Source organism: Nyctereutes procyonoides, unplaced genomic scaffold (genome assembly GCF_905146905.1).
Source record: "Nyctereutes procyonoides isolate TBG_1078 unplaced genomic scaffold, NYPRO_anot_genome, whole genome shotgun sequence".
NCBI classification, from domain to species: Eukaryota; Metazoa; Chordata; class Mammalia; order Carnivora; family Canidae; genus Nyctereutes; species Nyctereutes procyonoides.
The window spans coordinates 15,117,498-15,143,531 of NW_026575145.1; the positions used below are offsets into that span (position 1 = coordinate 15,117,498).

The 26,034-nt window shown below is 35.2% G+C and overlaps 1 protein-coding gene across 5 annotated transcripts in view; it reads right to left on the reverse strand.

Moving 5' to 3' along the window:
* ARHGAP5 (Rho GTPase activating protein 5) overlaps positions 1-26,034 on the reverse strand; it is a 79,536-nt gene that overhangs the window by 12,696 nt on the left and 40,806 nt on the right. For 4 of the 5 annotated variants that reach the window (XM_055309073.1, XM_055309072.1, XM_055309069.1 and 1 more), the window contains one exon: positions 23,548-23,695. In XM_055309073.1, the coding sequence (XP_055165048.1) occupies positions 23,548-23,695 (148 nt within the window). The remainder of the gene's footprint in view (positions 1-23,547; positions 23,696-26,034) is intronic. The other variant, XM_055309074.1, reaches the window with a different exon arrangement.

Genomic DNA, 26,034 nt, shown 5'->3' on the forward strand with positions numbered 1-26,034 from the left:
ATTCACAATTTTTAAAAGATTGCTACAGAAGAAAGTACATATATATACACATACATAATACATTTCTTAGCTTTCCTAGCTTCTTCTGCTAATAAGACGGTTGGTCATAAGCAGCCCCAATATTGGTTTCTAAATACCATTCTCTACCAAAACAAACCAGAGCAATCTGGAGCAAAGGCTGATTTCAAGGATGAATCAGGAAAAGTATATAAGCCATGCCTGGTACATTTTGTACCAGAAAACCGAAAAAGTACTTAAAGAATTATGGGGACATATCTTAAGAGGACACAAAAAACCATGAAGGAGCCTAAACTATGATGATCTGAGTAACAAAATATATATAAACCTTAATGGATTATAACTCACTGACTATATAAGAACAAATGAATCCATATCAATATAAATAAATACAAAGTTAAATAAAATTTTAACTTCAGTGAAGTAGTCCTGGCAGACATCACCAAATAATGAAAATTAGTATCACCTATATTGAGACAAATTGACATTCTGTCTCAACAGATATGATGTACTTAAAAGACATATCACCACAGTGGTATTTCTAACAAAAAAGTATAATTCAAATTTAATAATGAGGAAACATCACACAAACTCAAACTGCGGAAGAAAAGAGGAGTTCATTTATATGGTGAAATGTCAACCAATAAACACAGGAGAAATGACAGAGATTTAAAAAAATCAATGAAAATTAAAACTAGTGGCTAAAAAAGTCTGACGATAATTTCAAAACTTTTGAATTAAAGGGGTTGAAAGAGACATGAACACCAAATGAAATGTACCTAAATTAAATTATATCCTAGATTGCCCCTCTTATAAAGAATTACATGGCCCAAAATGGCAATAGTGCTGAGGCTGGCAACCCCTGACATAGTGATAAGCATTTAATATTCCTCACTAAATGAAAATTTTAAGGTACTTAATCACACATGCTAAAAATCTTGCCTTCCATTCACTAATAACTAAATGATGTAATAAAGAAATAAACAACTCATTAGATGTGAATTACCAAAATTTCACTTGGACTTAAATCACCTAAAGTTATCTATTGTAGGCCTCCAAACAATCAAGGCATTAGAAAGCTATTACAGGGACACCTGGGTGGCTCAGTGGTTGAGCATCTTCCTTTTTGGCTCAGGTCGTGATCCGGGCATTCCAGGGTCCTGGGACTGAGACTCACATTAGGCTGCTCATAGGGAGCCTGCTTTTCTTACCTATGTCTCTCCCTCTCTCTCTGTGTCTCTCATGAATAAATAAATAAAATCTTTAAAAAAAAAAAAAGAAATCTATTACAATATTCCAAAACTAAATATAAAAATTTAGAAATTTAGAATAACTTTTACAAATATTCTTTTTCTTTTATTAGAAAAGTACCTAATCCTTGAGCTGTACAAAGTTCTTGGTATCTGAAGTTTTAAAATGGTCTATGTGCTACCCAAATTTCTAATATAGGATATAAAACAGGAGTTTCGCAGCCTGTTTCTATATACCTTCAGGTTGAAATAATCCTAAATCATAAAACAGATTACAAAGTGTACAGGAAAAATAAGCTGGGTACATAACCCATACATTAGAAAAATATGTCCAGGGGGATTGGCATCAGGAAGAGATGGAAATGGGAATCTGAGGGCTTGGTTCCTCCAGAAAAGCAACTAACGAGCTGTCAAAAAGTGTCAGAATCAATTTTTGCAGAACTCTGAAATCTACTAAAAAAAATCAAAACTACTAGAAGGCTTGAAGAAAGCAGAGTGTTTGTTTTAAGATTTTATTTATTTGCAAGAGAGAGAGTGAAAGAGGGATAGAAAGAGAGAGGGAGAGGGAGAGAGCAAACAAGCACACAAGCAGGGGGATGGGGCAGAGGGAGAGAGAGAAGCAAAATCTTTACTGAGCAGAGAGCCTGACACAGGGCTTGATTCCAGGACCTGAAGGCAGTTGTCTAACGGATTGAGCCACCCAGGCACCCCAAGAAAGTAGCTTTTAATTGTCCATCTGTCATACTCCTATACTTCAGATTCGTAACAGCCATAAGATGCTGATTGTGCTCTGGGCAAAGGTTGCAGGTGCCAGAGGGAGCAATACAGATCTTATTCTCAAAGAATTGTGGTGGGTTTTCACCTACCTCCCAGATGGAACAGCACAAGGGCATGCTTAGGTTTTACTCAACTAGAAGTGCTCCAAAGGAGGAGGTGGCTTCACTGGTGTTTAAAGACTTAAGTGTTGGCTGTAGCAATTTGGAGAAAGGAAAAACAGGACCAGCAATGAGAGGGAAAGCCTATGATGAAAGATGTTGGCAAGGGAGACTACAGCTTTTAAAAAGCTCCTACATATAGTGGGGAATCAAGAAGCCCACATGCATGCCCAGGGCTGGATACATCCTCAGAAAATGCCTAGCAAGATGAGAAACTTTCACCTCTAGGCTGACCACAAGCTCTGCTCAAGTTGGAAGTGAAGGCTCAGGCAGAGTTATAAGCATCGAAAGAGTGCTAAGACAATCTGCAAAGACTTGGAAAGAATTTTTTCCAATGACTTCAGGCATTTAAACAAACTGTCAAAATACTAGCTAACCACACTAAGCTAATGGAGTACAAACTTCAGTGGCCACAAATGGCAAAGAATACAGACTTTACAACAGTAGTTTAGGAAAGTCACCAAACTAGCAAACAGCCAATAAACAATAGAAACCCTACTAAGGAGGAGAATCGGATTTCCAGAGATACCACAATATTTAAAACCCCTTATTTTCAACAACATATTAAAAAACAAAACAATATGGTACACTCAAGGAACAAGAGAAATAAATAGAAGCTGTCCATGAGGAAACCCAGTCTTTGTACTACACAAAAACTTTAAATCAACTGTTTAAAAAAAGCATTAACAAAGAACTGAAAGGAACCAGGACAATGATGACAACAAATTGTGAGTATCAATAAATACATAAAAATTCACTATGCGGGGCGGGGGGGGGGGGGTTGCCTGGGTGGCTCAGTCAGTTGAATGTTGGATTCTTGGTTTTGGCTCAGGTCGTGTTCTCATGGGTCATGACACTGAACCCTGAGCCTGACACATGCTTCTCCTGCAGCAGAGAGTTGGCTTGAAAAGTCTCTTGACCTTCCCCACTCACATGTGCATGTGCTCTCTTGCAAATACATACATACATACTTTTTTTTTTAATTCACCAGACAGATTTAAGAGCATATTTTATTAGCAGGCCAAAAAAGTAACCAGTGAACTGGTTAACTGAGATTATCCAGTTTGAGAGAACAAAAAGAAAAGAATGAAGAAAAATGAACAAAACCTATGAGATTTCTGGGATACCATCAAGTTTACCAATATATGCACAAAGGCTTTCCTAGCTGTAAAGGAAAATATATGAAGAAATAATGGCCAAGGGGTGCCTGGGAGGCTCAGCAGGTTGAGGGTCCAGCTCTTCATTTGGGCTCACATCATGATCTCAGGGTTATGAAATCCAGCCCAAGTCAGGCTCCACGCTGGGAGCTATTCAAAGAAATATGTGTATACAATCTTCATAAATGCACTATTTACAAGAGACACAAAATGTAAATAACCCATATAGCCATCAATGGATGAATGGATAAACAAAATGTGGCATATGAGGAGTGACTGTCTGCTTCATGGGTACTGATTTCCTGCAGAGGGATGAAATATTTTGGAACTAATTAGAGATGGTATTTACACAACATTGTTAATACACTAAATGCTACTGAATTGTACACTTTAAAATTGGTAGTATATAAGCTTATTCAAATTAGATGATAATTAAAAATGCATTGTTGGGGAGACTGAGTGGCTCAGCTGGTTAAGCGTCTGGACTCTTGGTTTCAGCTCAGGTCATGATCTCAGAGTTGTGAGAGCAAGCCCAGCAGTGGGCTCCACACTTAGCACAGTCTTCCTGAGATTCTCTCCCTCCCTTTGCCCCTCCCCCCAGTGTGTACATGCTCTCTAAAATAACAAATACATTCTTATTGCTTGATACAAATGCAAAAACCACAGGGGGAGGTATATGGGTAAAAAGTAGTATTAAGGCAAAGTCATACTTCAAGAAAACTGCACAATGCAATATGCATTTAGACAAAACATTCTACATTAATCAGTTTATTTAAAAAATTAAATAATTTGATAATTTGGCAATGCTAAATCAACAGATTGGTACAGTATACTGACTATGCTGTACTCATCAGATTCTCCTGAGGATTTGGAATTGGGAACTCAAAAGATAATCTGGTTAGGCTCAGCATGTAATTAAAACTAAGACATAAAAATAGGATGTGTCAACAGACAAGATAAATCTAGAGAGAAAAGGACACACAAAAACAGATGATACTACTACCTGGATTCTAGTCCATTGGGGATAGACACTCTTGGCTTCCACAGATAATTTTCCTTTCAATTAAACCTATTTTTTGCATTTGGTTTCTTGCAACCAAAATTAGTTCGATTTTAAAAGCCTTAATTCCTAGGCTATGGAATTCTTTTTTTTTTTTTTTTCTTCCAAGCACTCAATATATTTAGGTAGGAGACATATTTAGGGGCAGGGAGACAATTGGATTAGGGGTAGTAACAGTGTAAATGTGGTTTAAAAAAAAGGTCTTGGGATCCCTGGGTGGCGCAGCGGTTTGGCGCCAGCCTTTGGCCCAGGGCGCGATCCTGGAGACCTGGGATCGAATCCCACGTCGGGCTCCCGGTGCATGGAGCCTGCTTCTCCCTCTGCCTGTGTCTCTGCCTCTCTCTCTCTCTCTCTCTCACTGTGTGCCTATCATAAATAAATAAAATTAAAAAAAAAAAAGGTCTTAATGTGGTAGAGACATTGGAAAACAGGTAAGAACAATACTGCTAAGAAAGGGCAAGATTTAGCAATTAATGGTGTGTGGGCACAAATGGTGAAAGAGGAGTCTGATTAAAGAAATACTTCTGCCCAGGAAACTGGGAAAAAGAAACTGCGACTATCAGAAAAAAGGAAATCAAGAGAAATGGTGGCTTAGGGGAAAATTAACTGAATTTTAATCTTAAATCCCAAGATACAACATCCAAATAGATGTGTTCGACAGGCAATCAGGAATACAGGAAAGCACGGGTTGTGCGAAAAAGATCTGGGATCATTCCTTTAGATGTGATGGCCCAAGTCTAAAATAAAAGGTGTAACAGAACACACATAAATGAATGAGATGAACACCAAATGAGGCAGCTATATCTTGTTGAAATTAATTAAGTGTATTTCATAAATGCAGAAAAGATAAGAACATGGAGATATACTATGATGTATTTTGATTTCAAACAGGATTTATTATTCCTCGATACAACACCTACTATGTGCTCTGTATTAAAATACGCATGTGATAAAAGACAAAATATATGGTCCCTGATATGAAGTAGAATGTAGTTCAAGAGGTCAGTTATTTTGAGTCTTAAAACAATGGCTGAAGTAAAATGTCCATCAATCTCAAGCTGAGTAAAGTGGAATTTTTCACATGGTAAAAGCTTATAAATCCATACTATTATTAAGAAAATAAAACTGCAGACCAGTATCTCTCATGAAACAGATGCAAAAACCCTCAACAAAGCATTAGTAAGCTGAATTTTAAAATGCATAAAAAGAATTATACAGGCACCTGGGCGGCTCAGATGGTTAAGTGTCTGCCTTCCACTCAGGTTATGATTCAGGGTCCTGGGATCAAGCCCCTCATCAGTTCCCTGGGGAGTCTGCTTCTCCCTCTGCGCCTCCTCCCTGCTGCTCGTGCTTTCTCTCTCTCAAATAAATAAAATCTTAAAAATGTATATACTATGACCAAGTGGAATTTATCCCAGGTATGCAAGGCTGGTCCAACATTCAACAACCAATTAAACAATCCATTAAATCATTAGACTAAAATATGAAAGTCACACAATCATATGAATATGCAGAAAAAGCATCTGACAAGAGCCAACACTCATTTATGATAAACACTCTCTGCAAACTAGGAATAGAGGGGAACTTTCTTAATAGGATAAAGATTATCTCCAAGAAAAAAGCTACAGCTAATATCATACTTGAAAGTAAGAAACTTGAAACTTTCTCATTAAAATCAGGTACAAGGCAAGGGTGTCCCCTCTCACACCTTTCAACAGTATACTAGAAATCTTTGCCAAAACAATAAAGAAAACGAAATTAAAAGCATAAAGATTGGAAAGAGAAGCTATCATTTTTTCACAAATGACATGATCACCTATGTAGAAAATCAGTGGGCAGAAAATCTGCAACTACTAAGTGGTTGTAGGATTCAAGGTTAACATATGAAAAGTCAGTTGCTTTCCTTATAAACCAATGAACAAGTGGAATTTGAAATTAAAAACAGTATCATTTACATTAGCATTCCCTAAAATGAAATACTTATGTATAAATTCAATAAACATGTATGAGATCTGTATGAGGAAAACCACAAAATTCTGATGAATAAAACACAAAAGAACTAAGTAGAGAGATATTCCATGTTTATAGATAGGAAGATAGGAAGACACAATATTGTCAACATGTCAGTTCTTCCCAACTTGATGTACAGATTCAATATAATCCAATCAAATTTCTAGCAAATGATTTTATAAATACCAACAAACTGATTCTAAATTTTAAATAGAGAGGCCAAGACTCAAAGCAAATATAATATTTACAGAGATGATCAAAGTTGGAAGACTGACACTACTCAATTTTAAGACTTACTATAAAGCTACAGTAGGGATCCCTGGGTGGCTCAGCAGTTTGGCACCTGCCTTAGGCCCAGGGCGTGATCCTGGAGTCCCGTGATCGAATCCCACATCGGGCTCCCTGCATGGAGCCTGCTTCTCCCTCTGCCTGTGTCTCTCCCTCTCTCTCTCTGTCTCTCATGAATAAATAAATAAAATCTTAAAAAATAAATAAATAAAGCTACAATAAACAAGACAATGTGGTATTGAGGAAAATATAGGCAAAGAGATCAAGGGAACAGAAAAGAGTCTAGTAACAGATACCTAATAAAGTCAACTAATCTTCAACCAAGGAACAAAGATAATCTCTTCAATAAATGGTGTAAGAAAAGCTATACATCTGCATTACAAAAGAAAAAATCCAGATGTAGACTTATATCCTTGACAAAAATGAACTCAAACTGCATTATAAATGTAAAAAGACTTAAATATAAAATACAGAACTATAAAATGCCTAGAAGATAGTAATAGAAAACCTAGATGACCTTGGGTATGGTGATGCCTTATTAGATATAACACTGAAGACACAATCCATGAAGACAATATTAATAAGGTAGATTTCATTACAACTAAAAATTTCTGTTCCATGAAAAACAGTATTTTGAGAATTAGAAGACAAGTCACAGACTGGGAAAAAATATTTACAAAAGATACAGCTGATAAAGAATTACAAAATATACATAAGATGCTTAAAACTCAGTAATAAGAAAACGACTCCATTACAAAACAGGCCTAAGACCTTAATAGATACCATGAAGATATACTGATGGCAAATAAGAGTATGAAAATATGATCCATACAGTATGTTATTAAAAAACTGCAAATTAAAGAGAAACCACTACGTACCTATTAGAATAACAATACTGACAAACTCAATTGCTGGCAAAGATATGGAAAAAAAGGAACTCTTATTCACTGCTCTTGTGAGAATGGAAAATGGTAGACACTTTGGAAGACAATTTAGCAGTTTCTTATAAAACGAAACACATTTTTTTCCATACCATCCAGCAATTGCACTCCTTGTTATATAACCAAAGGAGTTGAAAACTTACATCCACACAACGATCTGTAGACTATGTTCATGGCATTTTTATTCATAATTGTCAAAAGTTGTAAGTAACCCAGATGTTTTACAGCAGGTGTATGGATAAATTGTATCACATCCAGATATGGAAATGTTATTAAGTGCCCAAAAGAAATAAGTAATAAAGCCATGAAATGACATGGAGAAATCTCAAAACTGCGTACTTTTAAGTGAAAGAAATCAATCTGGAAAGCCTACATAACTCTATGATTCCAACTATATGACAACATAGAAGGGCAAAAACAATGGAGACTAAGAAGATAAGCTGCTGCCTGGAGTAGAGGAAGGAAGAGTGGGAGAGAGATGAATAGTCAGAACACAGAATTTTTAGGGCAGTGAAAATACTCTGTATGTTACTATAATGATGGTTATATCATTACACATTTGTCCAAATTCACAGAATGTACAAAACCAAGAGTGAACTCTAATGTTCACTAGGGACACTTTGGGTGATTCTGATGCATTAATGTTCATTCAACCTTGGTAAAAAAAAAAAACATACTATTCTAGTTAGTGATGCTGGTAATAGGGGTTGGGGGTGGGGTTCATATGTGGGAGAGCAAGGAATATATGGGAAATCTTTGTACCTTCCTCTCAATTTTGCTATAAACCTAAATTTGCTCTAAAAAATGAATCTATATATCAAGCTTATTATAGGGATGAATCAACACTGATGAAGTAAGAATCTTCTGGAAGTGATAAATAACATTTTAGGCAAAGGCTACGACAGGAATAATAAAGCTAAAGGCAGTATTTTCTTTCCTTTTTTACAGTATTTTCTTAACTAATCAAGAAGAGTATCTTAAAATCCCATTTGGAAGTAGAAAGATACGTACATTATTACAACTTAAATTTACTGAATTAAATATGTCATTACGGTGCCTAGGGGGCTCATCAGTCAGTTAAGCGGCTGCCTTCAACTCAGGTCATGATCCCAGGGCTCAGGGATAGAGACCCAAGTCAGGCTCCATGCTCAATAGGGAGTATGCTTCTCCCTCTTCCTCTGCCTCTCCCCCTACTTGTGTTCTGCCAATAAATAAATAAATAAATAAATAAATAAATAAATAAATAAATAAATAAATAAATAAGTAAGTAAGTAAGTAAGTAAGTAAGTAAGTAAATAGTAAGTAAATATCTTAAAATCACTGTATTTCCCAGCCACTAAATCTTTTACTATTTGAGAAAAAAAATAGCTCTCCAATCTTTCATTTTGTTACTTTTGTTACCATAAGGATTAAAAAGTTCATAATGTAGGGGTGCTTGGCTGGCTCAGTTGGCACAGCATGTGACTTTTGATCTCAGGGGTCGTGAGTTTGAGCCCCATTTTGGGCATAGAGATTACTTAAAAAATAATTAAAAAAAAAAAAAAGGTTCCCGGGCAACCTGGGTGGCTCAGCGGTTTAGTGCAGCCTTAGTCCAGGGCGTGATCCTGGAGACCCAGGATCGAGTCCCATGTCAGGCTCCTTGCATGGAGCCTGCTTCTCCCTCTGCCTGTCTCTCTACTTTTCTGCCTCTCTCTGTGTGTCTCTCTCATGAATAAATAAATAAAATCTTAAAATTAAATAAAATAAAATAGAAAGAAAATTAAAATTAAAATAAAATAAAATAAAGGTTCACAAAACAGATAATATATACATCATTTTCATTCCATGTCCAAAACAACTGATGACAGGCCTTATGTTAAAGATAAGGATATAAGCTTTGAAAAGTGAAGTGCCTTTCTCAAGGTCATACAATGAACAAGTTAGGGTAATTAGTTTGTCATATTCAGCATATGCCTGTTTTATGGTGCATACTTTCTACCATTTTGGGTTGGGTACAGAAAATTCATGTTTAAACATTTTTATGAAAAAAAAAACCAAGCACATAAAAATGTATATATAAAAGGTTATTAATTGCCAACATTGAATGTCTGGAGACTTACATCTAAAATACAGAATAACTGAATAAACTAGGATTATCGAGATGTTAGATTATGATAAGTCAGTCATAAAATCTAATTCCAAAGACAACTATCTTATTGCATGGGATGATGTTGCTCATGTACTAAAATTATTACAAAACCATATTTAATAATCCTCTTTTGAAAAAGCTATGCATGTTTAAAGGTTATTATATGTGGTAAAATATATACAAAAGAAAACCTTAACTCTTGATCATAAAATCACATCTCTTATGGACTTATCTGCACTTTTCTTTTTGCTATCATGAAAGAGGTAATTCCTTTCCTAAATAACAACAACAAAACAACTCTGATTATCAAATGTCACCTGTAATAAGTGGAGTTAGAATCCAACTAACTGTGTGATCTTAGATGTCTACTTAATTTCTCTGAGCCTGTTTCTACTTCTGTAAAATATAGTAATTCTACATACAACTCATACAGGTGTAAAAATTAAATGAATTTACAAGTTATTTTTTAGCATACTAAAATTATACAAAAATCAAATATTCAGTAAAAAAGCTAAATTATTTTAGCAAAGTACATTATTTCACCTGAGGAATAGAAGAAGGGCTAGGGTCTCTTCAGACTTGCACATTTATTTTTCCTTCAGGAATTTCATCATTAAATAAAAGATCTATGTATATACATCTGGTTGTCAACCACAAAAATGACAGTTTCAATTTAACTAAAAAATAACTTTCACATAAGAATAATCTCTCTCCATAGAAAAACCAGAGAACATCTTAAACATTGTGTATCACCATCATCTAGTAGTACTACAATGCAAATCTTGTGTTTCTTGATATTATAACTTAATGGGGCTTAGCACAGTGCAAATTATTCAGTTGCTGAATTTAAGTTATTTTAAGTCTCAGTGTAACACAAATGTCTTCATCTCCTCATCTTTTGCAATTATTATGCATTCTTTGTATTTGCACAAAAAAACAATGAATGCTAATTGTTTGCAAAATAAAGACCGAGATATTATTCACGGATAACTCATGTCACAAGAACAAATACTCATTATTATGAAGTTTCAATATTTATTTAAGTAAGGATTTAATTATATGTGCCACAACCATGATTTTTGGGACACAGGGTCCCTACTCTCATGAAGATCATCGTCTAATGGCAATGATGTAAAAACAAACGATAACAACAAAAAACCATTACTTAAGTAAGACCCAGTGACTAGCTACTTCAAGAAGACAATGTTCCTGTTAACAGATAAAAATATTTCAGAGCCAGAAATCATAAAAAGTATAGTAATACACCAGAAAACCTCAAGGAATTTTTGCTAGACACAACATACTGAAACTAAAGAGATTCTTTCTGAGATTAACTTAAAGTTCCTCTTTGCTAGATCAAAAATAAAACAGGTCACACTTGAATCATTAAAATATGTCAATGATACCAAGTTTTAGCATTTCTTTGACAGTTAGGGTTATTTTCTTCTTAAGACTTTATTTGAGAGAGGGGGAGTACAGAAGGAGAAGGACAGCCTGACATGGGGCTCAATCCCAGGACCCTGAGATCATGACCTGAGCTGAAGGCAGATGCTTAACTGCTGAGCCACCCAGGTGCCCTGTTAAGGTTATTAAAAGCTAGACTTTCAAAAGCAACATAAAAAGTCCTTCAGAAACTAACATCATGGGTCTCCTAGCATGATGTATTAAGAAGGATACATCAGCCCTATGTAGCCAAAGATGTTTTAACTTGAGTCTGACCAGATAGTAAACAAAATTCAAGAAGAATCTGTAAAAAAAAAAAAAAAAAACTGGCTTAAAATCTTCAAAAAAAAAATGTGTCACGTAAACACACACCCAAGGCTAGGGAATTTCTTGACTGGATCTGAACTGAAAGAAAAAATATCATCTTAGGATGATATTATTGGGACAATAGAGGAAATCTGAATATAGGCAGATTAGATAATAGGGTTTTACAAATGTTAAATTTTCTGAAGATGGTATTTATATTGTGGTTATGTGGGGAAAATGTCCTAGTTCTTGGGAGATACATACTAAAAGACTTAAAGTTGAATGTGATAATGTCTCATTACTTACTCAAATGATTTCACACACAAAAAAAGAAGAAATTTGACAGAAGTAAGAAATGGTCAATCTAGGTAAAAAGTATACAACTGCTTAACCATACTATCCTTCTAACATTAATAAAGATTTAAACATGTTCCAAAATATAAAGAACAAATGGTAACTTAAAAAAGGAATAATCCTTTAGAACAAACCAACTAAGAAACTGTAGGATTTCTTTGGATGTGCAGTCTTACACTTAAAGTAAAACACATGGATTATGTTTTTCCACAGCCATGATCTACTTTCTCATCCAAGACAGAGTAGGCAGGGGGGTCAGTCTAACCAAAGTTGAAGTTCTGACAAGTGAATAACATTGTGGGGGTTGAGGAGGTATGTAAGAGAGTAAAGATAAAAAAAAATGATCTGGGGTGCTTGGGTGGTTCAATCGGCTAAGTGTCTGACTCCTGATTTCATTTCAGGATCCTGAGAATGATCTCCACATCACAGGGCTCACAGAGTCTTTGGCCTTTTATATGATAACCCACAGACATCTGAAGATTTAAGAAGTACATAATATGAATACATTATCAAAATGTCATTTCTGCTTTTTTTACTACAATTTCAGTACATTTTCAGTTTTCCATTAATGGTATACATAAAGTTGCCCTACCAGCACTCAGTGGGGAGTCGGCTGGAGATCTTGCCCTACTTCTCCCTCTCCCCTCGCTGCACCCTCGCCCTCGCCCCCACTCACGCAGGTGCTGTGTGCTGTCACCAAATAAATATTAAGAAAAAAAAGATTTCACCCACTTTACCTCAATATTTTCATGCATCACTGGTGTGTTGTAATAAAATACAACTTTTAGATCAATATTTAGAGAATCTTCTTGGCTAAACAAAAGCACAACTAAGGCTAAGTCTGCCATGTTTTCCTGACTCACAGAAGACTTTTAAGCGTTTCCTCCTTTAGAGTGGTATTTTAACGAAAATTTTTTGTTTTGTAAGTATGCTATCTTCAGAATATATTTAAGGTATTCCTAGGTTAGTCTTTGCAAATTTTTTCCTACCTTTTACAATAAGTTTTTCAATTTCCTGCTTTATTGTTAATGTGCCTCTTGCTACTGCTGATCTTATTTTGCTCTTCCAATTTGCCGACGATGTAGACAAATTTGAACTCTTGTATGTTACTGGTGTAAATATAAAATGGTGAATCCACTGTAGAAAATAGTTTGAAAGCTCCGCAAAAAGATAAACATAGAATTACCACATGATTCAGCATTCAACTCCTGGATTATGTACCCAAAAGAACTGAAAACAGGTACTCAAACAAATGTTTGTAGATGAATGTTCACAGCAGCAGTGTTTACAACTGCCAGAAGGTGGAAACAACTAAATGTCTGCCAACTTATCAGTGAGTAAATAAAATGTGGTATATCCTCATAATGACACATGCTACAACATAGATGAACACCACTCAAAGTGACAGATGCCAGACAAAAGATTACATATTGTAGGATTCCAGATACATGAAATATTCAGGATAAGTAAATCCAAGCAGACAAAAAGCAGATTGGTGGTTGCCAGAGTCTTGGGCCAAGGGAGGAATAGGGAAAGGAATAACTTACTAAATGGTTATAGTTTCCTTTAGGATGATAAAAATCTCTGGATTTAGATGAGGTGGTGGTTGCATAACACTGTACATGCACGACATGTTACTGAACTGCAGATTTTTACATGGCTCTTTTTATGTCATATGAGTTTTATCTCAACAGCAAAAAAATTTTTTTGAAGATTTTATTTTTTATTTATTCATCAGAGAAACACAGAGAGAGAGTCAGAGACACCGGCAAAGGGAGAAGCAGGCTCCATGCAGGGAGCCTGATGTGGGACTTGATGCCAGGACTCCAGGATCACGCTCAACTGCTGAGCCACCCAGGAGTCCCTCAACAAAAATGTTTTTAAAAAGTATCACTCTATGGAGCACCTGGGTGACTCAGAGATTGAGCATCTGCCTTTGGCTTAGGTTGTGATCCCGGAGTCCTGGGATCGAATAGTGCACTGGGCTCCCTCTGGGGAGCCTGCTTATCTCTCAGCCTATGTCTCTTTCTCTCTGTGTCTCTCATGAGTAAACAAATACAATCTTAAAAAAATATATATAATACTAAGTCACCTGACTTCTTTATATTCAATGCTGATAATGATGCTTCCTTATTAAAATTTTTCTTTCTGGTGTTTTAGAGCCTACTCTTTTGTATAGCCTATTTGCACTTCTGAACTTTTCTTCTCACTTCATATGTTCACCTTGAATTTCATCAACACATACCTTACATTAGTATCTACACAATGACAATTACCAAAATCTTAAAGAGTAAACCATTTCCAAAGATCCACAGGCATACATTCAGTGGAGTCTTTGGGCTTTTAAATGATAATCCACAGGCATCTGAAGACTTAACAAGTACATAATACGAATCCATTATCAAAATGTCATTTCTGCTTTTTTTACTACAATTTCAGTATATTTTCAGTTTTCATTAATGGTATACATAAAGTTGCCCTACCAGCAGTAGGAGGGGCATTTTTTTTTTAAAGAATTTATTTATTCATTTTGGGGAGTGAGAAAGAGCAACAGTGACCTATGGGACAAAAGCAGCAAATAAGTTAAACTGTCTGAATTACCAAATTTAGTGCACTGAAGTTTTTAGATAGTAGTGCAGAGACGTGGAATCACAACAGAGCACAATGGTCTACCAGAGTTGACAAGATGGGAGACAGGAGTTCAGAAAGGATGGGAAGGCCAAAATCTGTGGGGCAAAATACCAAAAAAGAGGAGAGTTACCAGAGAAAGAGCCTCAAAGATGTTCAGAAAAGTTCCTGAAATCTTTGGCTGAATACTCCACATGTATTAGAAAAAATTTCCTGAAGCCAGGGCAGAGAATAGTTAATATTCTATTCTCAAAAGATCTTTTAATATACAGGGTCAAGTCCTTAATTTATTGTTGATCTATATAAACAACAGTATAAAAGCTGCTCTGGATCCACCAAAACAAAGTTACATACAAGCCTAGGAAGTATCAAGTGATTCACAAATACTTAACACATGACAAAACAAATGGAACAAAACAAAAATGAACACTGGAAAACTCAGCACCTAATAATGTAAAATTCAAAATGTCTGACATCAAATCAAAACCACTAAAGAAGCAGAAAAGTTAGTCACAATTAGGAGAAAAATAGATCCAGAAACAGTAATAGATCCAGAAATGAAATACGGCAGAATAATAAAAAAAAGGCCTTTAGAACAGCTATTATAAATTCTTTTAAGTATATTCACTGATACAAAGGAAAATACCAACACGATGGGTAGAAAAATAACACACAGGAAAAAGAGACTTAAATGGAACTTCTGGACCATACAGGAAAAAAAAAAATGGTGAACTAGAAGATAAGGCAATAGATATACAGTTTTACCTAAATGAAACACCGAAGAAAAAAGCTTAACAAAACAAACAACCTTAGTGCGCTGTGGGACAATTTCAAGATGTCTAACAGTCCAGAAGCAGAAGTATGAGGACTGAGGGGATAAAAAAGGCATTTCAAAAAATAATGGCCCCGAATTTCAAATTTGAAAACTATAAACCAAAAAGATCCAAGAAGCTCCAGAAACCTCAAGCACAAGTTTTTTTGTTTTGTTTTTTTTAAAGCACACATTAAGGAACATTTTAAATACAACTGTTAAAAACAGAATAACCTAAAAAGCATCTGGGAAGTGAGGGAGAAAGGAGATCACATACAGAGAACACAGAAAAGAGTAATAGACTGCTTGTTAGATATTGTGAAAAAGAACGAATGGTCTTTAAAAAGCTGAGTGAAAAAAAAAGCAGAAAAAGAAATCAATCCAATTTTACAACTGCACCAAAATCCATAACATACCTAGCAATAAGCATAACCAAAGAGGTACAAGATCTATACTCTGAAAACTACAGAACCTTTATTGAAGAGAATAAAAAAAAAAAAAAAAAAAAAAAACGGAAAAAATTCCACACTCATGGACTAGAAAGAGCAAACGCTGTTAAAACGTCTATACCACTACAAGCAATCATACATTTAATACAATCTCTATGAAAACACCAACACCATTTCTCACAGAGCTAGAACAAACAATCCTAAAATGTGTATGGAGTCACAAAAGATGCCAAATAGCCAAAGCTATCCTTAAAGGACAAAGCAAAGCAGGAGGCATTGCCATTAGGGACTTCAAGCTATATTACAAAGCTGCAGTCATCAAGACAGTATGATACCAGCAAAAGAACAGACACATAAATCAATGGAACAGAAGAGCCACAAATGGACCCACAATTATATGGTCAATTAATCTTTGACAAAGCAGGAAAGAATATCCAATAGAAAACAGTCTCTTCTTCATCAAATAGTGCTAGGAAAGAAAACTGGACAGCAACATGCAAAAGAATGAAACCAACCACTTTCTTATATCACCCCCCCCAAAAAATCAAAATGGATGAAAGACCTAATTGTGAGACAGGAAACCATCAAAATCCTAGAGGAGAACATGGTAGCAACCTCTCTGACCTCAGCAGTAGCAACTTATTAGACATGTCGCCGGCAGCAAGGGAAACAAAAGCAAAAGTGAGAACTACTGGGACTTCATCAAGATAAAAAGCTTCTGCAGAGCAAAGGAAATAATCCACAAAACTTAAAGGCAGCCTATGCAATGGGAGAAGATATATGTGAATGACATATCTGATAGAAGGTTAGTATCCAAAATACATAAGGAATTTATCAAACCCAACATCCAAAAAATAATCCAGTTAAGAAATGGCCAGAAGACGTGAACAGACATTTCTCCAAAAAAGACATCCAGACACTAAAAGGCACATGAAAAGATGCTCAACATCACTCATCATCAGGGAAATACAAATTGAAACCATGATGAGATGCCACTTCACACCTGTCAGATAGCTAAAATTAGTAATACAGGAAACAACAGATGTCGGCAAGGATGTGGAGAAATGGCAACACTCTTACACTGTTGGTGGGAATACAAACCGGTGCAGCTACTCTGGAAAATAGTATGGAGGTTCTTCAGAAAGTTAAAAATAGAACTACCCTACAATCTATTAATTACACAACTAGATATTTACCCAAAGGATACAAAATATAAATTTGAAGGGGTACATGCACCCCAATGTTTACCAGCATTATCAACAGTAGCCAAACTATGGAAAGAACCCAAATGTCCACTGACTGATGAACAGATAAAGGTGTGTGTGTGTGCACACACACATGCACACACGAGAGAGAGATGGAGCTAGAGTGTACTATGTTAAGCGAAATAAGTCATAGAAAGACATACAACATGATTTCACTCATATGTGGAATTTAAGAAACAAAACAGATGAACATATGAGAAGGGGAAAAAAGGAGAGAGAAGGAAACAAACCATGAGACTTTCAATGACAGAGAACAAACTGAGGCGTTGATAGAGGGGTGTGGGTGGGGGATGCACTAAATGGGTGATGGGTATTCAGGAGGGCACCTGTTAGGATGACCACTGGGTGTTATATTTAAGTGATGAATCACTGAATTCTGCTCCTGAAACCAATATTACATTATAGGTTAGCTAACTGGAATTTAAATAAAAATTTGAAGAAAAAGATGAGATGCCTGGGTGGCTCAGTGGTTAGCATCTGCCTTTTGGCTCATGATCCTGGGGTTCCTGTGGGGAGGTCATGATCCTGGGGTCCCTGTGGGGAGCCTGCTTCTCTCTCTGCCTATGTCTCTGCCTCTGTCTTTGTGTCTGTCGTGAAAAATTAAATCTTAAAAAAAATTTTTTTTTAAGAAAAAGAAAAAAATCCAACAGCCTATAACTATACCCAGAAGAACAAACTGGGAAAACTCAGTATTTGATTTTAATACTTACTACAAAGTTACGTAATGAAAACTGAAAGGTACCAGCATATGTGGATAACCATATAAATCACTAAACTGTAAGTGGAAGCCAAGAAATATTCACATTTACGGTCAATTTTTCGAAAGAATGTCAAAGAAATCCAATAAATGGTGCTTAGACAATGGAGATCTACATGCAAAAGAATCTAGCTGTAACCTTCTCTTGCACCATACACAAAAAATAAAGTGGATCACAGATCTAAATGTAAGAGCACTAGTACCATTAAAATTCTTAGAAGAATATAAAGGAACAAATCTTTGTGACCCTGGATTGGGCAAAACTTTCTTAAACACGATACTATGAACACAGTGAAAAAAATCTTAAAATACTGGAGAGGTATCAAAATACCCAATTTTTGTGCTTCAAAAGATACCATCAAGGAATGTTTCTGGAGAAAGTTTTTTTTGCAAATCATACTTACATACAACTTGTATTTAGCTTAACAGTAAAGTAAGATAAACAGCTAAAAATGGGCAGGGGCGCCAGTGTGGCTCAGTTGTTAAGCGTCTGACTTTAGCTCAGGTCATTATCTCATCAGGGTCCTGAAATTGAGCCCCATGTGAGGTCTATGCTCAGTGAGAAGTCTGCTTGAGGATCCTCTCTTCCTGTCCCTCTGCCTCTCCGCCCACTCATGCTTTGTGTCACTAAAATAAATAAATCTTTTTTAAAAAAATGAACAAAAGATCTAAACAGATATTTCTCTAAAGCAGATATACAAATAGCAAACAAACACTTGAAAAAACATACATAACATCATCTTCATCAGGGAAATGCAATCAAAATCATATGATTTATCACTTCACATCTACTAGAGTAGTTACAGTCAAAAAAAGAGAAAAATAAGTATTAACAAGATATGAAGAAACCAGAATTCATATACTGCTGGTGGGAATGTAAAATGATACAACTACTTCAGAAGACAGTCTGGTAGTTTCCATATCATTTATCAAATTCACTTCTAGGTACATACTCAAATGAAACACATGTCTACACAAAAAAATGATATAAGAATGTTCACAGAAGCAACAGTCACAATAGGCAAAAAGTATAAACAACCCAAAGGTTCACTAATGGAAAATTATTCAGCAATAAAACTGAAGTACTGATAGATGCTATAAAATGAATGAGCTTTGAAAATGTTAGGTTAAAGAAGCCAGTAGAAAGTTAAAAGGTGGGTGGGTGTGGGTAACAGGAAGTGACAGCTTAATGGGCATGGGGGGTCCATTTTAGGAAAATGCTCTAAAATAGGTTGCAGTGATGGCTGCACAACTCTGTGAAAATACTAAAATACCACTGGATTGTACATTTTAAATGAATGAATTGCAGAATATGTGAATTACATTTTAGTAAAGCTGTTATAAAAAAGATTTCTATATCTTCCTTTTGAAAGAAAATATCTTTCAAAAACAATGATAAATATCTATTTTTTTTAACAGATTTTATTTATTCATTCATGAGAAACACACACAGAGAGAGACAGAGACATAGGCAGAGAGACAGGCAGGCTCCACAAAGGGAGCCCAATGTGGGACTTGATTTCAGGACCCCAGCATCACGCCCTGGGCCGAAGGCAGGGGGTTAACTGCTGAGCCACTCAGGCATCCTGATAAATATCTGTTTAAAGCAAAAATTATTATTATTACATGTATTACGATTTTTAACACATACTGAGAATTATAGGTCAAAGGAACAGAATAGAATATCCAGAAATAAATCCACAATCATATGGTCAATTCATCTTCAACAAAGCAGGAAAGAGTATCCAATGGGAAAAACAGTCTCTTGAAATGGTGCTGGGAAAACTTATCAGCTACATGCAAAAGAATGAAATTGGACCACTTTCTTATACCATACACAAAAATAAACTCAAAATGGATTAAAAACCTAAATGTGAGACAGGAAGTCACAAAAATTCTAGAAAGGAGCACAGGCAATAATGTCTCTGACCTCAGCTGTCACAACATTTTTCTAGATGTTTCCTGAGGCAAGGGAAATAAATGCAAAAATAAACTAGTGGGACTTTTGCACTGAAAGGCAACCTATAGAATGGGAGAAGATATTTGCAAATGCATATCTGATAAAGGGTTAGTATATAAAATATATAAAGAATTTATACAACCCAACATCCAAAAAAAAACCAAATAATCCAATAAAAAATGGGTGCAAAACATGAACAGACATTTCTCCAAATAAGACGTACAAATGGCCAGATAGATACATGAAAAGATGCTCATCTTCACTTATCATCACGGAAATGCAAATCAGAACTATAATTAGGTATTCCCTCATTACCTGTCTGAATGGCTAAGATCAAAAACACACAAAACAAGTGTTTGTGAGGATGTGGAGAAACTAGAACTTGTGTGCACTGTTGATGGGAATGTGCACTGGTACAGCCACTGTGGAACAGTATGGACATTCCTCAAAAAGTTAAAAATAGAACTATCCTACAATCCCCAATTGTACTACTGGGTACCTTAAAAAACACAAAAACACAAATTCAAAGGGATATACACGACCTAATGTTTACTGCAGCATTATTTACAAAAGCCAAATTATGGAAGCAGCCCAAATGTTCACTGACAGATGAATTCATAAAGAAGTGGCATATATATGCAATGGAATATTATTCAGCCATAAAAAGGAATGAAATCTTGAATCTGTTGAAATCTGCAACACATAGATGGAGTTAGTAAAATGCTGGGTGAAATAAGATACAAATGAAAGCAGGAAAGAGAATTAAAAGTAGAATTCACTGAATTAAAAATAGACAAAAGACAGGAGGAAAAACAAACTAATAAAACCAAAAGTTGGTTCTTTGAAAAGACTGGTAATATTGATACATTTCTAATAAGAGGGGAAGAAAAGACATAAATTAGTAATATAAAATCAAAAGAGAATACACCACTACAGAGATGCTACCGGCATTAAACCTCTGATAAGGAATTTTTTTTTTTAAGATTTTAATTATTTATTCATGAGAGACAGAGAGAGAGAGAAAGAGGCAGAGACACAGGCAGAGGGAGAAGCAGGCTCCCGATGCAGAACTCAATCCTGGGTCTCCAGGATCACGCCTTGGGCTGAAGGCGCCGCTAAATCGCTGAGTCACCTGGGCTGCCCATGATAAGGAATTCTATAAACAATCTTATGCCACCTTGGATGGAATGGACAAACTCTTTGAAAGACAAAAAAACCCCTATGCTTAATTAAGAAATCAAAAATCTATATAGCCCTGTATCTACTTTAAAATTTTAGACAATAGTTAAAAACCTCCTCACAAATAAAATTCCAGGTCCAAACGGTTTCATGGTGAATTATACCAAAATTTAAGAAAGAAATATTACCAATTTTGTAATTTACAAACTTTTTAGAAAATAGACTCAAGTCTGTGATGCCAGTTTTACTCTGATACTAAAACTAGCCAAAGACACTGCAAGTTAAAGAAAACTACAGACCAATATCCCTCAGGAATCAGAAATTCTTAACATTTCAGCAAAATGAATCCAGCAATATATAAAAAAACAAAACATTATGACCAAGCAGTGTTTATCCCAGAGATGCAAGTTTAGTTTAACACCTGAAGATCAATAAATTTTTTACTATATAAACAGACTTTAAAAGGAACCATATAATCAACCTCAACAGATAAAGAAAAATCACATGACAAAAATCAACATCCATTTTGGATACAAGGAAACAAGAATAGAAGGGAACTTCTCAATCTGATAAAGAGCATCTACAAAAACCCCAACAGCTAGCTATCATTACCTATTGATGAAACACTGGATGCTTTTTTGGGGTGATGAAAATGTTCTTTATCTTGACTGTGGTGGTGCTTAAGTGACTAGAGTTATCAAAACTCACTGAACAATTAAAATTGGTAAATTTCATCAATGAAGTTGAAATTTTAAGACTACCATAATAGCTTCTTCAAGGTTCTTTATGATTGATTATAACAGTAAAAGTACTCCTCATTTATACCACTACAAACAGTAAAACACAACTTTTAAATAAAAAAGTATCTGATATATATTTACATTGTTAAGTTGAACCTTCAAAAGAAAATGGTTAGGCTACAAGTGCATATTGAGAATTCGATATTGAACTCGAGCAACTGAGAATTTTCTGCTAAAACTCATCAGCATTAATCAGTAAAATCAAACAATATACTACCACCACCACCACCACCACCACGAAAGAACTGGGCTTTAATCTTCTATATAACTATTCTTGTGGTCTTATGGTACCTCAGTATACCTCTAACAAAGCACTTAAATATATAAATTACACGTCAGTTAACTGAATTAATTCAGATTGTGCTAAGAATTGGGGTAGAATTTCATTTTGTCTTACACTTGGAATTCATTCATTTTCCTTGTACCAAATCACTCAATTATCATGAAAATACTCAAGAAATGGGAATTTTTTAATTATAAAAATAAATGTACAAAATACTATTTTATTTTCTAATTACTAAAGACAATATTTCCTCATTTCTCAGTCATATCCATAAAGCCAAATTATATTAACTAGAGCAAATGAGAATTCTTTAAGCTCAAAGCAGAAAGTATTTTAAGAACCTTTGCAAAAAAAAAAAAAAAAAAAAGGACCTTTGTATTTCTACTATGTTAAAGATGGATAGAAATACAGATAAGAAATTTGGCTGAAATACACTTTGTTGAAGGAAAACAACAAATGAATAAAAGGGTATATCCAAATGTAGGCTCTATAAATTAATATTTATTAACCTTCCGGAAAGGAGAAGATATAGGCTATTTCAAATACAATACTAGTGGATAACAGTTAACAGTTACTGCCCCATATTCCACTCCTTTATTAAAACAGAAAGTCAGCACTTCTCACCAAGGAGAAAACCCCAAATGTAAAGAACTTAGCCGATAATCAGACTAAAAGGCTAAAGTGTATATCCAAGTAAAAATTAGCTTGACATTTTAGATAGGATATTGTGGTTTTGTCTTTTAAACAATGCTTACTTATCAAAGAAGATCATTAAGAACAAATAAAGATGGAATTAGTTCATATTTTCAAACCATTAAATTTTGTAGTCCATTCAATTACTGAGGTTTCATGATTAACTTAGATTTTAAAATGCACATAAACATGACAAAAATGATAAAATTCTACCTTTATTCCTTAACTTTGACTAGTCCAGCCCTCAGATGGTAGTTTACATTGGACAAAGTAAACATAACACAGGCTGGTTTTTAAAATAGGATATCTGTACACTCTTAAAAATACAACTCAAACCATATAAACCACATCAAGATAGTGCTGCTAAATAAACAGTAATATCTCAAACAAGCAGCCTTTCATACATTTATAAATATTGCTATGAAATTTAAAACAAAAAGTCATGTGTAAAATGGGTAATAATAATAGTACTAGACTTAAAAAACACTGAAAACTTTCAGATTTATCTATTTAAAGTCATAATTGATTAAATAGCATAATTTAATAATCAAGTTATTTTAAATTCCAGAATAAAGTAAGTAACATTTTAGCATTCGACTTACCCATTTATTCAAGAGAAGTCCAACAAAAACATTAATGGCCAACAACAAAGCTTTTTCAAATGTCAGTTATGTCTAGAGTTAATATTCAAGATAATCAATCCTAACACCTCTTTCATAACTTAGCTTTTATGAATCATGAAACATTTCACAAACTGTTTGGCAAAAGTGAAATTTTCAATTAAATTTCTTGCAATGAAAAAAAAATTCTTGCAATGATATTTCAGTCCTACCTGTATCTTCAATAAATTCCACACATTTTTCAACAAATAGTGGTATGGGCTTCTCAGCTGTAACCAGATCCTGGAGGGGCATTCCAAAGTAATTACTTTCCCAATTTCTACGTGTTGGTGGATTGAAGTTCTTAGTTTTCTTTTTCTGCTATAAAAAAACATATTCAAGTTAAAACTATTAAAATTGCCTTCAGAATAACATTAATATTCAGCAATGTAAATACACATCCAACCTAAATGACCATCAATGTGGGACTCAGTTAAATTCTGCTAGAAGTAACAACTTGAGCAATGGAAAGAGATAAAGTGAACAGAGAAAAAAATGACTAAAAGGAATGTTCCCTTTGGAAAATAATAGGAAACTGGATAGGTAGGGAAATTAGAAAAGGTCATTTTTCAATGCCACCTCAAAGGAAATGCTGGAAGTAATCAATGCTCAATTCAGTTTAGGTGTAGCCTCCCAATTCTATTTGGTCTTTGGGGCAGGTCCAAGTGAGATTTTTGTGTATAGCTATTTACTTATAAGAACATAATATAGCTTTAATTAATTATTGATTATACAATGAAACTATGTAACTTCATGAATTTTAGTCCCATCATCTGCCCCTTATTTTCCCATTTTCCTCCTATCTACTGATTCTATTTCTTAAATGTTAAGATAGTTTCCATAAGTAATGGATACATTTTTAGAAGAGTAAAAACAGAATAAAATACTAATTTTCAGAGTTTAATTTCAATCTAGCACTGGGAGAAAATGAGTTCTTTGCTAGGGAGTGAACATCTCAAAAATCTAAGGAGGGACTGTCTAGAATTCAACTGCTAAGAAGATTCTGAGTCAATTTTTCTGGAGTAGGATACTGTAGGGATTTCCAAAGATAATTCTATTATGCATCCCTAGTTGACAATTTCTAAAATATAGGAAGATGAGTAAATTTTCAGAAATTCAAAGATGTTAAGAGCATTTTTATTGACAGCTCTTCTCTTTTCAGTTTACCTACATTTTCTGATAAATCACAAACTTATTGAAATTTGTCATAAGTATCATTATTTACTTATTGTAAACAGGATAAAAACATATCATTTCTTACCAGAAAAGGGCAGGGGATGGGGAGGGTGCACAGGGAGAGTTTCCTATGCCTAAAGCAATACTCATCTTAATTTCCCATTCTTTCTGGAAGAGACTCTCCTTTGGATGGATCACCCAATGTATTCTTCCAAGTCTCTGGCTATCTTGAATAATTAACTAAGTTCTTTCTTCATCTCCATTTCAGGCTGCTCCATCTAGCAAACTTCCAGAGCTCATGAAATCAAGTTTCTAAACCCTCATGTACTATATCTCAATGATATGGCTTATATACAACCTTGGTATGTACAGATCACATGTAACATAACTAGGTGTCTGGAATGTTGCCAACAAAGCACTGGAATGTTCGATCTGGCTCAAGACCTAAACCCACCAAGTGGCATGGATCCTTACTCTTTAAATAATCCTTGCACTACCACCACCACCACCAAAACAGAACAATATGCAAGGAAGTGGAAATGAAGAAACTCTTAATTTCAAAACTGAGGTAGGATAGTAAGCCAAGTCCTCTTTCTTAGAAACAGTAAGGTACTTTCTAGCCCGCAAACTACCAGCTGCAAAATTTGACTAGAAAACTGAAAACTGAGGCATAGATGGATGTATTTTGTTTAGAGAGATGATATAGCAATGAGTAAGATTACACTTAATGAAAACAGCAATGCCTGGCCTATGACAGAAGCAAAAGGAATAAAGTGATAAGAAGATCTATTAAGATCTTTGCTACCAAAAGAACACGGTTATGAGAAAAGTAAGCTAGTTGGTCCTAAATGTTCCAGTTAACTCTTAAGAAAATCCTCTTTTTGGGGATCCCTGGGTGGCGCAGCGGTTTAGCGCCTGCCTTTGGCCCCGGGCGCGATCCTGGAGACCCAGGATCGAATCCCATGTCGGGCTCCCAGTGCATGGAGCCTGCTTCTCCCTCTGCCTGTGTCTCTGCCTCTCTCTCTCTCTCCGTGACTATCATAAATAAATAAAAAAAATAAAAAACAAAAAGATCTTAAAAAATTAAATAAATAAATAAATAAAAGAAAATCCTCTTTTTGCCTTTTAGGAAACAATCTGAACTCTCAGATGACTCTGAAAACATTCCAGCCTTATCCTTGGGATCATAGGAAAGAAGAACATAATGGGAGTGTAAATTTTATTTAGTAAGAACTGAATACTTGGGGCAGCCCGGGTGGCTCAGCGGTTTGGCACCGCCTGCGGCCCAGGGTGTGATCCTGGAGACCCGGGATCGAGTTCCACATCGGGCATCCTGCGTGGAGCTTGCTTCTCCCTCTGCCTGTGTCTCTGCCTCTCTCTCGCTCTCCCTGAATGAATAAATAAATCTTTTTTAAAAAAGAAAAAGAACTGAATACTTGACTAAAATTGGGAAGGTGAAGACAAGAAAGTAAAATAAGGTAGAT